The sequence below is a fragment of the Pipistrellus kuhlii genome, unplaced genomic scaffold (assembly GCF_014108245.1).
Source record: "Pipistrellus kuhlii isolate mPipKuh1 unplaced genomic scaffold, mPipKuh1.p scaffold_m20_p_18, whole genome shotgun sequence".
NCBI lineage: Eukaryota > Metazoa > Chordata > Mammalia > Chiroptera > Vespertilionidae > Pipistrellus > Pipistrellus kuhlii.
In genome coordinates, this window is record NW_023425493.1 from 1,798,398 (window position 1) to 1,813,674 (window position 15,277).

Here is a 15,277-nt window from a genome sequence, read left to right on the forward strand (position 1 = left end):
CCAGACAGACCCTCAGCCTGGGGGCCTCCTGCCTCACTTCCTCTCACATCCCCTAACAGTGGTCGGCAAACTCATTAGTCCACGGAGCCAAATAGCAGCAGCACGACGATGGACATTCCTGTTGAGAGCCAAATTGTTTAAACTTAAACTTCTTCTAACGCCACTTCTTCAAAATAGACTCGCCCAGGCCGTGGTATTTTGTGAAGAGCCACACGCAAGGGGCCAAAGAGCTGCATGTGGCTCGAGAGCCGCAGTTTGCCGACCACGGCCCTAACTAGCCCATCAGCCAATCTGATTGACTGTCTAACCACTGTGCATAAATGCATGAAATGTATCTCGAATTCAGCCAGGTCTCACTATCCCCACCACCGCCATCCTGGCCGAGCCTCCTCGTTATCCCCTCCTTCTCTTGTTGTAATTAAGCATTTTCTCCACGGGGAGGGACGCCAACAGGCAGGTGGACTCACACAGCCTGGGAAAGCCGGCGATCACCAGCATCAGCCATGCCCGAGCCTCCGACTCCCTTTGTGGCTCATGGGAATAACATCTAGTTCAAGGTCCACCTCAAAAGGAAAATTCTGAAGACCCCTTCTGGAACCTTCCACTCCCAGGAGGCCCCTGAGCACCACTTACACCACCGTTTTCCTTTGCTATTGTAGTTATCCTTTCAGACACGCATGCTCAGGCACAAGTTTTTGTTTTCATTGAAGAAGTTTTCCCCTCCGGATGGCTTCGAAATTCTCCCCACAGCACTGTGTATGTAGAGGAAATGAGTATTTTATATCCCCCTATTCATTAATATCTACTTAGATCTGATATTCATAGAGAAAACATTTTTTTAAATGTGTGAAGTGATCATATTCGTGACTCCCCAACATTTGAAACCTCAGAGAGACTTGAGAAGTAATTCGTTCTAGCCATGCTATGTTGCAGCTGGAACTGACACCCAAGGCGGGGGGAGTTACTCACAGCCATGCCCCCATCGCTGACAAAGCCCAGCTTTCCCGATTCCATCTCTGCACCCTGCCTTTGCTGGCACTCCCCGGGGCCGGATGGGAATGGCATGGCAGGTAGATAGGACCCTCCAGAAGATGGTCGAGGTCACAGTGCCCAGTGAGTGAGTGGTGACCTGCTTTGGGCAGGGCTGCCAATGGCCTCCCAGCCGAAGCCAGCCGCCCTTCCTTGAGCTCTGCCGCAGGGCGCCTTCCACCGCTTCCCTTTCTGCCTGCGCCTCCCTGCTGCCCGGCTCCCCGACCTGCTCCCTCTGACAGCTCCCTCCTTCGCTCCTGAGCCCCCCATTTACCTCCTGACCCCCCCATTTACCTCCCAAGCACCCCATTTACCTCTGGACCAGCCCCATTTACCTCCAGACCACCCCCGTTTACCTCCTGACTCCCCCATTTACCTCCCAACCAACCCATTTACCTCCGGACCCCCCATTTACCTCCTGACCAGCCCCGTTTACCTCCAGACCACCCCCGTTTACCTCCCAACCCCCCCATTTACCTCCTGACCAGCCCCATTTACCTCTGGACCCCCCATTTACCTCTAGACCAGCCCCGTTTACCTCCTGACCAGCCCTGTTTACCTCCTGACCAGCCCCATTTACCTCTGGACCCCCCATTTACCTCCTGACCAGCCCCGGTTACCTCCAGACCACCCCCGTTTACCTCCCAACCCCCCCATTTACCTCCGGACCAGCCCCATTTACCTCCTGAGCAGCCCCATTTGCCATAATCATCCCGCCCTGTAAGTGTTCCCATTTCCCTCTGGGGCACGCCCTCCTTTCTCATCCACTTTCTCAACTGGGAAATGAAATGCCTGCCTCCTCTACCTCCCTCCCCCCTGCTCCCATAGCTGCCCCGAGCTTCCTCTGTGGAGTCCCCCTTCCCATAGTGAGTCCCTGTGCCTTGGTGGATGTGACACACCACCGAACGCCTTCCCAGTCACATCCCCGCTCCCACCGCCCATCCGCTCTGAGATAGGATGAGACTGTTGCGGGGACAGACGGGAGAAAGACAGCTTCCTCCGGGGACGGCCCGGGACAAGGACGTAGGAAAAGGAGACCCCATGAAATGACTCAGCCTGGACCCCTGCCTGGAGCCAAGCAGACCCTGCCCTCCTCAGGGGCATGAGCAATAACTTTCCTTTCGCTTAAGTCAATTTCAACTGGAGTTTGTATCTCTTAAAAAAAAAAAAAAAATCCAATTTCCACTGTGTAAAGTACATGACTGTCTAACCACCCTGAAGATTGAATACAAAATAATATCAAATGCAAACTGTACCTGAAAATAGAGTCGGATTTGATATCGCAATCTCTGTCTTTAAGCTCCCTCTGCACCTCCTCAAACAAAGACCATCCCGAGCCTCCATCTATTTCAATATCTAATATAACCCAGACAACTGGAGCTCCAGCCTCTTAGCCACACCGGGTGGATGTCCGCCCGGCTGTCACGCCAGGCACCTGGGGGGCATGTGCAGATGGGATCCATCACGCCTGCCCTGCCAGCTCCACATGCAGTTCTTCACGGTTCTCCCTGCCGTCGAAAGAGCACCGCCCACTCCATCACTCAAGTCAGACATCTGGATGCCCAGACTCCTCCTGCCAGGCATTCCTGCCCTGGAAAGCCCTCTGTGTGGCCGTAGATGAGTGAGCCCTGGATTTCCACACTGACCTCAGGAAAATCGCGTATGTAAGGCGTTGGCCGGTTCCACTCCTATCCCAGACACTGAGCGCATCACTAACTTCTCACTCAAAACCGCATCCTCTCTGCCACTGCCCCAGCTCAGAGCACCCCGGTCTTCCCCAGGGACTCCCAGACATTCCCATCTCGTCATATCTCTGACCTCACCCCACTCCAACCTGCTGCCAGGCTGCCAGTCCCCTGGCAAGCCTGAAGGTGCCATGTCATTCTCTGGCACCCGTAGGATGTATTCACTGGCGGGACCCTCCACTTCGGCTACCCGGCTCACTCTCCTCCTCCACGTCCGTGACTTTGCACATGACGATGCTCTCGCTCGCTCGCTCTCTCTCTTTCTCTTTTTTCCTTCAAAGATATTTTATTGATTTTAGAGAAGAGGGAGAGAAAGATAGAAACATCCATAATGAGAGAGAATCATTGATCAGCTGCCTCCTGCATGCCCCCCACTAGTGACCGAGCCTGCAGTGCAGGCATGTGCCCTTGGCTGGAATAGAACCTGGGACACCTCAGTCCACAGGCTGACGCTCTATCCAGTGAGCTAAACCAGCCGGGGCATGATGATGCTGTCATCCAGATGTCCTTCCTGCCCTTCTCCCACCTGCGGAAGAGCGCATCCTAAAGACGTGGAGAATCAGACTGGAGTTTAAATTAGGTGAGAATGTTCTTGGTATTGCTCCCCCCTGGCCTGGCAATTACTTCTGTCATCACAGATTTTCCTATGGATTTCCTATGTTACTCAGGTAGCTGCTTCTTTGCTCATTTTAGTTATTTGTGGAAGAGATAACCTCTCTGCCATTTCTTTAAACATTAAATTGAAGAAAGGATGCAGAACTAAAAAAAATTCAACTTGGTAAAAAAAAGAAGTCGCTATGAAAATTAAAGAAATTATACATGTCACACTGGCTAACGGGGCTCACGGATCAAGTCAAGCCTGGAACCAGGGAGGAAAGAAACTGAAAGTAAGAAAAGCAGTAATTTAAAATATATGTAAATAAACAGTATCAAAGAAAAATGGAGGGAAAATTTAATATTGAGAGAGAGGATTTCCTAATCAAGAAAATGTGATAACCAGTTTGCTCAGTGGTTAGAGCGTCGGCCTGCAGACTGAAGGGTCCCAGGTTCGATTCGGGTCAAGGGCATATACCTGGGTTGTAGGCACATCCCCAGTGGGAGGTGTGCAGGAGGCAGCTGATCGATGTTTCGCTCTTATCCATGTTTCTAACTCTCTATCCTTCTCCCTCTCTGTAAAAAAAAAAAAAAATCAATAAAATATATTTTTTTAAAAAGAAAAGAAAATGTGAAGCCACTAAAAAAAAAAAAAAAAATCAATATAGATTTAACCACCTAAAAGATAAATACCCTGCACAAAGGTACAATAAACAAAGTTGGAGAAAACATAAAAGGCAAGATGTTTGACTTACTAACAAGAAAAGGATTAAACTCCAGAATTTAGTCAGAGCCTCACAAATAGATGGAATCACAAACAATTCCATGAAAAACTGGGGGTGGGGGTGGGGGAGACTTAATGGTGAAATTGAGTCACAAAGCCAGTCCTTCCTCCAAATTGCAGAGAGCTGACCGCTACCTCCAGTTTTGGGATGGTTTTCTGGGGTGGTTGTTCTCAAAGAAAAACATCGAGAAGAGGAAACATTGCTTCTCACCTCAGGGATGTCCGCTTGTCTCCTAAGTGCCTCCTGAGGGCCAATGCAGAGGGTGCAAGTCTGCACATCATGGGAAGTGTTTTGAATTAGTTGTCAACTTAAAAAACATGGAGCTTTTCCCCCCATAAAAAAATGTACAGCTCCCGCCCTAGCTGGTTTGGCTCAGTGGATAGAGCATCAGCCTGCTCCATCTGAAGGGTCCTGGATTCGATTCCGGTCAAGGGCATCTGCCCAGGTTGCAGGCTCGATCCCCAGTGGGGGGCATGCAGGAGGCGGCTGGTAAATGATTCTCACTCATCATTGATGTTTCTATATCTCTCTCCCTCTCCCTTTCTCTATGAAATCAATAAAAATATACTTAAAAATGCACAGCTCCCCCTGAAGGCAGGGAGCACTGTGCTGGAGCCTTGATGCACCTGCCCCTACCCGGCCCCTGCTCCTGCCCCTTTACTGGAGGCATTACCCCCCCACACACACACACACACCACACACCACACATACACACACACACACACACACACACATACACACACACACACACAGCCCCCCTGCCTGGTCTCCTCCCGCAGCAGCCTCCTGACAACCCCCCTTCCCCCCCAGCACTGAGTTCACACGACACAGAACCAAACCTCCTTTGACTGGCACTTAGGCCTGTTTCAGTTCAGCCCGTTTCTGCCTTCCTCAGCCCCCCTGACCACATGCCTCATTCGCCTCGCATATTCCCACTGCCAGGGGCTGCAATGAACCCGGAGGGTTTGAGGGTCTGAGGCCTTGGATTTGTTGCTGAAAAGCTCAGTAGGCCTCTACGTGAGGGGCCTAACCTGCTGAGCGGTGGAGCAGGACAGGGCCGGTCCCGAGTCCGGGGCCAGGGCTGTGATGGAGCCGCTCAGAAGACCTGACTTTCATGGTGGCTCCCGTTTGCTAGACAGAGAACTTCATCTCCCCAGTCTCAGTGAACTCCTCAGGGCTGTCAGGTGAAGGAAACAAAAAGTGTCTGAAAGTGCTTGTCAGCTCTTCTACGTGTAAAATAAGCTGGGTGTGGCCCTGGACAGAGAAGTGTGTTCTGGAGAAGTGCGCACAGGGGCGGAGGAATCCCAGGTGAAGAGAGTTCGGTGCAGAGTTTGCTCGGTGTGACCTGGGTCCCTCCCTCACCCCCTCCTGCTGCTCCGGCCTCCCCCCGCGGTCTCCCTGGGGGCTGCGGGAGGTGCTTCCCAGGGATGCTGAGCTCTCCCCAGGCTGGACCAGGACCAGCTCGCAGGGGAGGAGGCCGCTGGATGGGAGGAGGCGCCCTTCGGCCGGTCCTCCCAGCCTCCAGCTCAGGACACCGCCGGCCCACGTAACTTACCCTCACTGAACTCACCCAGGAATGGAGGTCCTTTCCCTCCAAAGCCACACACCTCCCGTCCAATGACCGATCTTGAAAGCACTTCCCAAAACTGACCAAAGGCAAAGAACGCACGGACAGAGCTCGGCGCTGTGCCCGGAGCGGTGCCAGCCGGCGGCGCGGTGCCCGGAGCGCAGATGCCGGAGCAGCACTCCCAGACCCCGGCCGCCAGCCCGCAGGCTTCTCCCCGCAGGCCTTTGTCCGAGGCGGCACGGCGCTCAGCTCTGACCCAGGAGGAGCAGCAGGCCGGCCAAGTCCCCCCCCCCCCGAAGCCAGCCGGACCGGCCCCTCGCAGATCGGAGGGGCAGAGGCGCCCCCCCGCCCCGCCCCGCGGCGCCAGGGCGGCCGGAGACTCCTGGGCGCGCCCCCCGCCAGGCGCCCCGAACCCCGCGGAGGATGCTCTCACCGGGTCCTCCGGGTCCCGCGCAGGAGGAGGCCGCCGGCCCCGCACACCTGTCCCCGAGCCGGGCCCGGGCCCTCGGCTGGGGCGCACGGCCCCCGTGAGCCGGCCCCGGGCGCGCACCGCCGCCCGCTCTCCCGGGTCCCGCAGCGGCTGCGGCGGCGCCGGGGATGCGGGGCGAGGCTGCGGGCAGGGCCCCCGGGAAGCCCCGGTGCCGGGAGGGCGCGCCCCCCAGATCTCCCACAAAGAACGCGGGCTCCCCGAGCCCGGCGGGTGCGGCCGCGGGGACCGTCCTGCCTCCGAGAGGGGTGGGGGGAGGTGCGGGGACCCCCGGCCCACGCCCCGCCCGCGCCCTGCACCCCCGCCCCGGCCGCGATCCATCCCGCCCGCCCGCCCCGCCCGCGCCCCCCGCTCACCGAGGGGCCGCCGCCCGCCCGGCCGCCGCCGCTTCCGTCCTCCTGCCGCGCGGGGCCGAGGTTTCGGGTTTCAGCCCCGATCCCGCCCGCTCCGCCCGCCCGGCCGCCGCACGCGGGCCGCGGGGCGCAGGCCGGGAACTCCGCGCCCCCCCCCCCCCCCCCCCGGCGCTGCCCTCCGGCTCCGCCGCCCCTTCCTGCCGGCCGCCCGCCCCCGCCCCCCTTCCCCTCTCCTCCCCGATCGGCCCGGCGGCGGCGGCTCTTTGTCTCGCCCTCGCCTCCCGGCTCGCCCCCTCGGCACCCGCACACCCCGAGGCCCGGCCTTCCCGGTCGTCCCGTCCCCCCAGCCCGCTTCCCCTCCGGGACGCCCTCTCCGCTGCCCGGGCTTCGCGCTCAGACTTTCGGGCTCTTCCGGGCGCAGCCCCCGCGCCTCCCCAGGTCTCCCCGGACGCCTGCATCCTCCCCGCTCACCTCTCATTCATCCGCCCGCAGCGAGTGTCCGCCCGGGGCGGCCCGGTCCCGGCCCCGGCCCGGGAGCATCTCAGGAGCCGCCCGAAGCCTGCCCGCCGGAGGGACCCGCATGGGGTGGGGGGGAGGGTGTTTACCCGCTGCTCCCCTCTCTCTGATGCACTCAGCCTGGCGCTCCGGTCCCAGCACAGAACGGAGCCTCCTCTGAAGGTCTCTGTCCTCTCCTGCGTTTTCTACGCAGAAAACTTACCCCCAGAGGACGGGACGTGCGAGCCAACAGTAAAACTGCTTTAGAAAGGGAGGGAGGGAGGGAGGAGGAGGGAAGAAGAGAGCAACAGAGCAGCCTGGAATCGGGTGGGAAGTTAAGTTCAAACTCCAGGGGAAATGAATACTGTCCCTGGAGCAGGATTCAAATTCCCCAGAAACCCGTCTTTGATGCATGCATTGATTGTTCCCTTGTCTGCAGACTGGCCCTGTGGGAACCGCTTTCTTGTTATTAGGCCACGGAGGCGGCGTTTAGGGCGGTAATTGACTCTGGAGCACCTGCCAAGCACCCCGCTTGTCTTTGGGGACACCCGGGCAATGGGGGGAGAGAGTGACTGGGTGGCTGAGCACTCCCGAGGGTTCAGCTGCTTCATTTGGTCAGAAACCGAGCGGAAGCTCCTGAGGCCAGGTCACCAGCCAGCCAGGTGCTGACGGATCCCAGCAGTCTGCTCTCCAGAGCAGTTTATCCCTTTATTCTGAAATCCCTAGTTGTTATGATTTTTTTAAATTTGCACTGATTCCAACACTGGCAAAGACTTGGGACCTTGGGGGGAGTTATTTAGCCTTTCTGAACCTCGGCTTTGTCGGGCATCATCTGTGCACACTCCTGCCTGCCTATTTGTAGACTTTAAAAGATGAGTTGAGATAATGTCAGTAAAGCCCCTAGTGCCATAGAACCTGAGAGCTGAGCCCCTTTGAAAATTGGAATTAGAGAAAGGTCTGAAAATATATGCCATAAGTTAACATGGCGAGAATGAGAATCTATTGTACAATGGAAGCATCTTTATATTTTATATAAAACTGCTGTCTGAGATTTTAACCCTGCTATTTGGCTTCTGTAAATGCTTGTTTGCTTAAATAATAAGGAAAATAACACTACTCCCATTTCAGTGAGGCCATTAAACCTTCCCCAGACGAAGTTATCAGTGCTGGCGCCAGGCCAGGCCTTTGGTTGAGGTCTCAAGGCCCCAGCACACAGGGGCTCTCTAAGAACTTGCAAAGGGGGGTGGAAACACCCCATATTGGGAGACAAAGAAGGTAAAAACATGTAAATAGGGAAAGTTCCTCCATGTGGAGGCCCAGAATTTGAGAGACATTTTCCTCTGGACCCGCGCATAATAAATGTAACTCCGTCTCTCTAAGTATTGCGTGGCTCTTCTCCGGTTTTCTGTAACACAATTATGGCTCTTTGGGCTCCATATCCACCCATGATGCAAAAACTGCCCATCCCGTACTTGGTTCCATTGTGAACTCTTCAGATGAAAACATTTGTTCCTTCTGCTGCTCATTATCAAATATATTATTTATCACAAAGGTTTTTCTTCCCATCGCTCAACAGCTCAGAACTTGCTGTACATTCTAGGATAGAAATTGCTGCCAACAAGTGCATCTTTCCAGTTGCTCTTAAGATTGGTTTTTATTTCCTCTAGAGCTAATATTGAGCCATGAACAATATTCAGTCAAAGGCAGACAAAACAAAAATTATTTAAGTAATGATTCCACTATATATCGCTGTATAGGTGACAGTTGTGTGAAAAACAACATTGATTTGAGCAAGAATTTTTTTTTTCCAAAAAATTTATTGAAAGATTTTAAATAATTCTCCTTTCTCAGATCAATTTCATAAGCCATTCCCCTTCGGAGTACCTCCTCCCCTCCAAAGACTTCTGAACTAAAATAATGAGAGGTTTTGCTCAAGTGAACCCTAAATGCTCATGAGGAATTGACATTTGATGAGACATCTTTGGTACAAAGTACCTTTTCAATCCCACAATCCACATAAAACTAGCCAAAGCAAAATCAGGGCCTAAACCTATTACACATTTTAAATAAATTTTAAAAAATGGAAATAAATAAAAGCATGTCTTCAAAGACCTCTGGTTCTCAAACTTTTGGATATATAAGTATCTCTTGGAGTTTCTTAGATACAACACCAAAGGCACAAGTAATTAAAAGAGAAGTTGGATATCTTGAATTTTTATTAAAATTAAAAGCTTTAATGCTTCCAAGGAGACCACGAGGAAGCTCACAAAATGGGATAAAATATTTTCAATTCACCATATCTGATAAGGGACTTGCATCCAGAATATATAAAGAACTACAACTCAATAATAAAAAGATAAACAACCCACTTTAAAAATGGTCAAAGAGCCAAAACCAGTTTGACTCAGTGGATAGAGTGTTGGCCTGCAGACTGAAGAGTCCCAGGTTTGATTCAGGTCAAGGGCATGTACCTTGGTTTCGGGCACAGCCCCAGTAGGGGGCGTGCAAGAGGCAGTTGATCGATGTTTCTCATTGATGATGTTTCTGACTCTGTGACCCTTCCTCTCTGTAAAAAATCAATAAAATATATTAAAATATATATATAAAATAAAAATAGGCAAAAGATCTGAGCAGACATTTCTTCCAAGAAGATGTACCAATGGCCATTAAGCACAGAACAAACTGCTGGACATCCCTGGCTATTAGGGAAATGCATCTCAAAACAACACTTTTAGCCCTTACCTGGTAGCTGCATTGGTCACAGCATCGTCCTCATACACCAAGTTTGCAGGTCCGATCCCTGGTCAGGGCACATACAAGAAGCAACCAATGAATGCATAAATAAGTGGAACAATAATTCACTGCTTTTCTCTCTCCCTTCCTCTCTCTCTAATAATCAATCCATCAGTCAGTAAAACAAAAACAAGTTCACTTCATACCCTCATTGATGACCATAATAAAGAGGTCAATGACAAGTACCGTGGAAGGTGTGGAGAAATCAGAACCCTCATGGGGATTTAAATTATGTCTCCACAAAAGCTGTTTTACAATTAAAAGAAACGCTTGGGAAGTTTGTTAAAATGCTGAGTTTCAGGACCCATTCCCAGAGAGCCTATCTGCAGAAATTGGGGACAGCTGCTATCTGCTCAGCACCCATCGTTTCCTTTGGGAAAAACATTGTTTCCCTCTGGGGATCTGCTATGGAGTCTGCCTAGCAGTGACGTCCCCCCTGGTTCCAGGGAGGGCCCTGATTGCCCACATTTCTCATCTTTTTCAGCCACGTGGTCAATTGAGAGGTGGAGACTGGTCAGACGAAGCTTGGAGGACATTTTGCCGAGAATACTGGGTGGAACCAAAATTTAGGAAGCCGAGTACAGAAAAGGGGAGGGAGGTGAGAAAATAGGAAAAATTAGATGCTGGCTGAACTGTGTGGCCCTGGGTGAAACCTTCCCTGGAGTTGTACCCCTGGACTAATCACTTTTGAAAGCCAATAAATATTTATCCATTAAGCATATATGGGTTTATTTCTGTTATTTGGAGCAGAAAGCATCTAATTCTGCTCTGAATATGACATTCTGGGGACCTGGGGGTGCTTTGGGGTTGTCATAATGATTAGAGGACACTCCTGGCATTTAGTGGGTAGGGACACGGATACCAGACATTGTGCAGTGCAGGGGACAGTCCAAGATTAAAAGCAATTCCACTCTGCTGATATTATTACTTCTGGGCATGGTGTCCAGTTAGGGAAGTTATCCATATTATTAACACACATGACTTTGGAAGGATTCCCCCAAAACTGAAATTCTTCAGCATGGTCTTGTTACACACCAGTTTATCCAGGAATACCATTCCTGTGTAAACTGAGGAAAACATGTGCTTTGATTTGTTCAAAGCTCATCAAGAGTTGTTCATCATTTTTTGCCCCTGCCGGTTTGGCTCAGTGGATAGTATTTGTTGGTCTGTGGATCAAAGGGCCCCGGGTTTGATTCCGGTCAAGGGCAAGTACCTGCAGGAGGCAACCAATCCATGTATTTCTCTCACATTGATGTTTCTCTGTTGTTCCCTCTGTCTTCCACTCTCCCTAAAAACCAATGAATATCCTCAGGTGAGCATTAACAAAAAAATAAAACAAAGCAAAACAAAAAAACTTGTTCATCCTTTTTGGAAAATCACATCACTGTGAGCAGTGGAACTCATGGTGTCAGGTTAACCAAGCTAAGGGACTCTGTTTGTCTCAATCTCCCAGAAATCAGTCTTCATCAACCAGTCTGGATTCTCTCTGGCCAACCACCAGCAAGACAATCTGTTACATGGGCCTCTCCATCCCCCATAGAAAGAAGAGGCAATCTGAATAAAGTCCCTCCTGTTCTCTTCTCCCCCAAAAAAGATGTCTTTGTCCCCACATAACCTGTGTTTTCTTTGTGAATAGCTCCCTTGCCCACTCTTCTTCCTATAAAAATCTGCCCTGTGTACAACCCTGGTTCATGAGTCACTTAATAAAGCCAAGGAGCCAAAACCGGTTTGGCTCAGTGGATAGAGCGTCGGTCTGCAGACTGAAAGGTCCCGGGTTCGATTCCAGGCTGAAGCATTTACGTTGGTTGCGGGCACATTCCCGGTAGGGGGTGTGCAAGAGGCGGCTGTTTCTCATGGACGTTTCTAGCTCTCTATCTCTCCCTCTTCCTCTCTGTAAAAAAATCAATAAAATATATTTTAAAAAAATAATAAAAAAAATAAAGCCAAGGAGATCTTCAAACTTACTCAGTAGAATTTTGTTTTTAACACTAATTATGAGGATTAAATGACACAAATCTTGACACATGACTAGAATTTAGCAAGCTCTAGTTAAAGTTAGCTATTATTATTGATTTTAGTATTATTGCTATTATTAGAATCTGTCTTAAACTGTACTTTCCTAATAAGTGATGATGATCATTTCACCATTATTATGCCTCTGCCCAGAAAATGGCGTATTCCAAACCAATGAAAGATGTGTTCAGGGGGTGATATAAGAATTTGTGTAAAAGACAAGTCCCAAATGTGTCAGAGATCTAAATGTCAAAAGGAAACCCATGCCGAAACCGGTTTAGCTCAGGTTCGATTCCGGACAAGGGCATGTATGTACCTTGGCTGAAGGTGCATCTCCAGTAGGGGGTGTGCAAGAGGCAGCTGATCCATGATTCTCATTGATATTTCTAACTCTATCCCTCTCCCTCTCTGTAAAAAATCAATAAAATATATATATTTTTAAAAAAGGAAACCCACATAAATTGTAGAAGAAGAAAAAAGGTTAAATTCCTTTATATCTGAAAGTGGGAAAATGTTTTCCTAACTAAAAACCACATCCAGAAGTAACAATACTAGAAAAGAAAAATTTGAGTACACAATTTAAAAATAATAATTTCATGAAAAATTACCCCGAACAAAATCCAAAATAAATAAACAAACAGAGAAAAGCTGTTTTCAGCGTGTCACCAAGGAGCATGTGACACTTTGGATCCTGGCAGGAATCAAATCCGCTTCCCAGTGGCTCAAATGAAGGGATGGGCAGGGCTAAGGGAAGGAGCCAAAGTCGTGACCTGCGGAGACCCCCAGGGCTGGAGCGATGGGGAATAAGTGAGCAGGCTGGGAGCTGAGCTGTTGACCAGGAGCTAGCTCCCTGAGAGCTTTCTCAGGGAGAAGCTGGGAGGGTTTAGTGCTCTTAACCTTGGAAACGACTGTTTGCTGTTGGGCGCATCTTTTCTTTGTTTCTTCACATTTTCCTTTGGTTTACTTGGGGATGTTCTTTTGAAAATACCCATGAGAATTAATGGCATTTCTGTTAAGAAAGTTGGATAAAAGACTTTTTTCTCCTCTCAGGCTAGGGTAGTAGAGGGCCCCTAGTGGCCAATGTTGGAGCTGCAACAGTCCCAGGCGATGACTCGGTGGGCCTAGGAGGTAGATCAGGTACAAAAGAGAGGGGGGGAGAGGAGGGAGATGGGGAAGAGGGAGAGAGGGAAGAGGGATGAAGGGAGAGAGAGGGAGAAGGAGATTGGGAGGAAAGAGGATTGAAAAAGATTAGGAAGGAGAGAGGGAAGAATAGGAAAGAGAAGAACGAAGAAATGCCAACCTATGATTATAAAACATGGAATATTCAATAGTTGCTTTTAGCAAATAAATACCTCTAATAACTTTAACCAACACTATATAATAATTTGTGTACCCCCAAAATTAAAACATTTAAGTGTTTTTGATTGATATAAAAATAACATTTTTTGTAGGAAAATAATATTGCTGAAAGAATTGCTCCAATTACTGTTTGAATGATGGCCACATGCTATCCATAAGCTATAGACTTAATTAAATTTAAAATGTTCCATCACAGATGGCAGTGTTCTACCATGTAACTGTGATAACAACAAAAATTTATTAAATGATAAATATTACGAATGGGATGGACAGATACTGAGACATGAATTTATGGTTGAATTATTTTCTTTTTTCAATCTCGTTGGGGTGTCTATGCTACTTATAATGTTACTTGGTGATCACGTGAAAGTTTACATTTGAGGCTATTTGTAGAAGGGAGTCCCATCAAATAGCTTTCCTGATTCCAGCCCCTTATTCCCCCTCTTGGTAAATCCTACAGCAAGGTCAACCTGTGACTGCCAAACCTTGCTTTCTATCAAATTACACGGAGAGCCTTGAAAAAAATTCAGATTCCCAAGTCCCTCCCAACACCTGCTAATTAATGTCTCTGGAGGTGGGTTTTCTTCACATTAGCATATGGAACTAGGGTCCTGAATTCTCATTTACTGCTGGTAACAGTGTATACAGAGTGGGGCAAAAGTAGGTTTACAGTTGTGAGTACTAGAGACAGTTTGTCCTTGTATTATTATTATTTATTAATTGTTGTATTCTTTCCATACAAACAACTCTAAACCTACTTTTGCCCTATCCTGCATATATATAGCCGCTTGAAAAAACAATCTGACAATATCTGTTAAGTTAAAATAAATCTATGTCCTTTGACTCAGAAATCCTACTCCTGGGAATCTACCCCCTGGAAAGGAAAACACCAATACAGACTATACATATGCAAGAATACTTATTGAAACATTATCTGTTGTGGCAAAAAACATAAACAAAGTGAACACACATCCACAGAGGAAAGGTTGAATAAACTAGAATAGCTGTACTAGAGATTATATTATTAAATACAATAAAAAAGAGTTCACGCTAGCCAGTTTGGCTCAGTGGATAGAGTGTTGACCCATGGCCTGAAGGGCCCCAGGTTTGACTCCAGTCAAAGGCAGGTACCTCAGTTGCAGGCCCTTGTAGGCTCAATCGGTGGGGCTCTCTCTCACATTGATGTTTTTCTCTCTTTCTCTCCCTCTCCTTTCCACTCTCTCTAAAAAAATCAATGGAAAAATATCCTTGATTGAGGATTTAACAACAAAAATGCGTTAAAGTGGTATAAACTGCTCTGGAAGGGTTTTTCACCATGTATATTGTTAAGAAAATATACCAATGGGTAAAAATATATGTTTTGGAAGTGTATAAAACTATATGTTGTAAAAGTATATTTATTCAGAGGATTGTCAGCTAATATATTTCTCTGAAAGTCTCTGAGAGTTTGCAATGGCTGGCTTTTATTTCTCCTTTACTAATGGGTTCCTTTTATCTCCAAGTCATGCCACAAGTTGAGAGTAGGCAATGTTTCCTTTTTAAAAATAAATTTGGATGCAATCAACTCTGCTCTTCTCTCAGCTCTTCAAATCCTATGGGTCTTCTATACCCTATCTCCCTACCCTATTACTCTGCTGAAATATTTATATTCTCATCTCTAGCATGCCCTTCTTCCCTTGTAAGTTCCCCACAGCAAGAATTCTTATTCTGTCTCCTCCCTGCCCTCCACAGAACGTGGCCTCCCTTATATATTTTATGTGCATATTTGGGGGATGAAGGGTTGAGGGGAGGGCAAACTCAAGGAGATGTTGAAGGTAGCCCATTGTTTCCACAGAGCTCTTTGCTTGTAAGGAACAGATGTGAAAGACCCACGTCCCGTGTGGTTCAGGGTTCGGGATCTGGAGAAGGGGCTGCATGCAAATGACAGAGACCAGATAAGAAATAATAATTTGGAAATTGGGGGGCCGGGTGGGAGCCCATCCCAAGAGGAAGGACTCTGCTTGGGCTCGGCCTTGCCATCCTTTTATTCCGTTTGGGATCCTCCTATAGCCCTTAGG

The 15,277-nt window shown here is 49.1% G+C and overlaps 1 protein-coding gene across 3 annotated transcripts in view; it reads right to left on the minus strand.

Annotated features, from left to right (window-relative positions):
* Nucleotides 1-7,256, minus strand: part of GPR161 (G protein-coupled receptor 161) — a 35,625-nt gene extending 28,369 nt beyond the window's left edge. Inside the window, exon 1 of one of the 3 annotated variants that reach the window (XM_036442667.2) lies at nucleotides 7,032-7,256. In XM_036442667.2, coding sequence (XP_036298560.1) covers nucleotides 7,032-7,042 — 11 coding nt within the window. In that variant the 5' untranslated portion in view covers nucleotides 7,043-7,256. Of the gene's footprint in view, nucleotides 1-6,153; nucleotides 6,429-6,563; nucleotides 6,723-7,031 lie in introns of those variants that run through there. The other 2 variants (XM_036442669.2, XM_045582946.1) reach the window with 2 other exon arrangements.
* Between the last annotated feature and the right edge of the window lie 8,021 nt (nucleotides 7,257-15,277).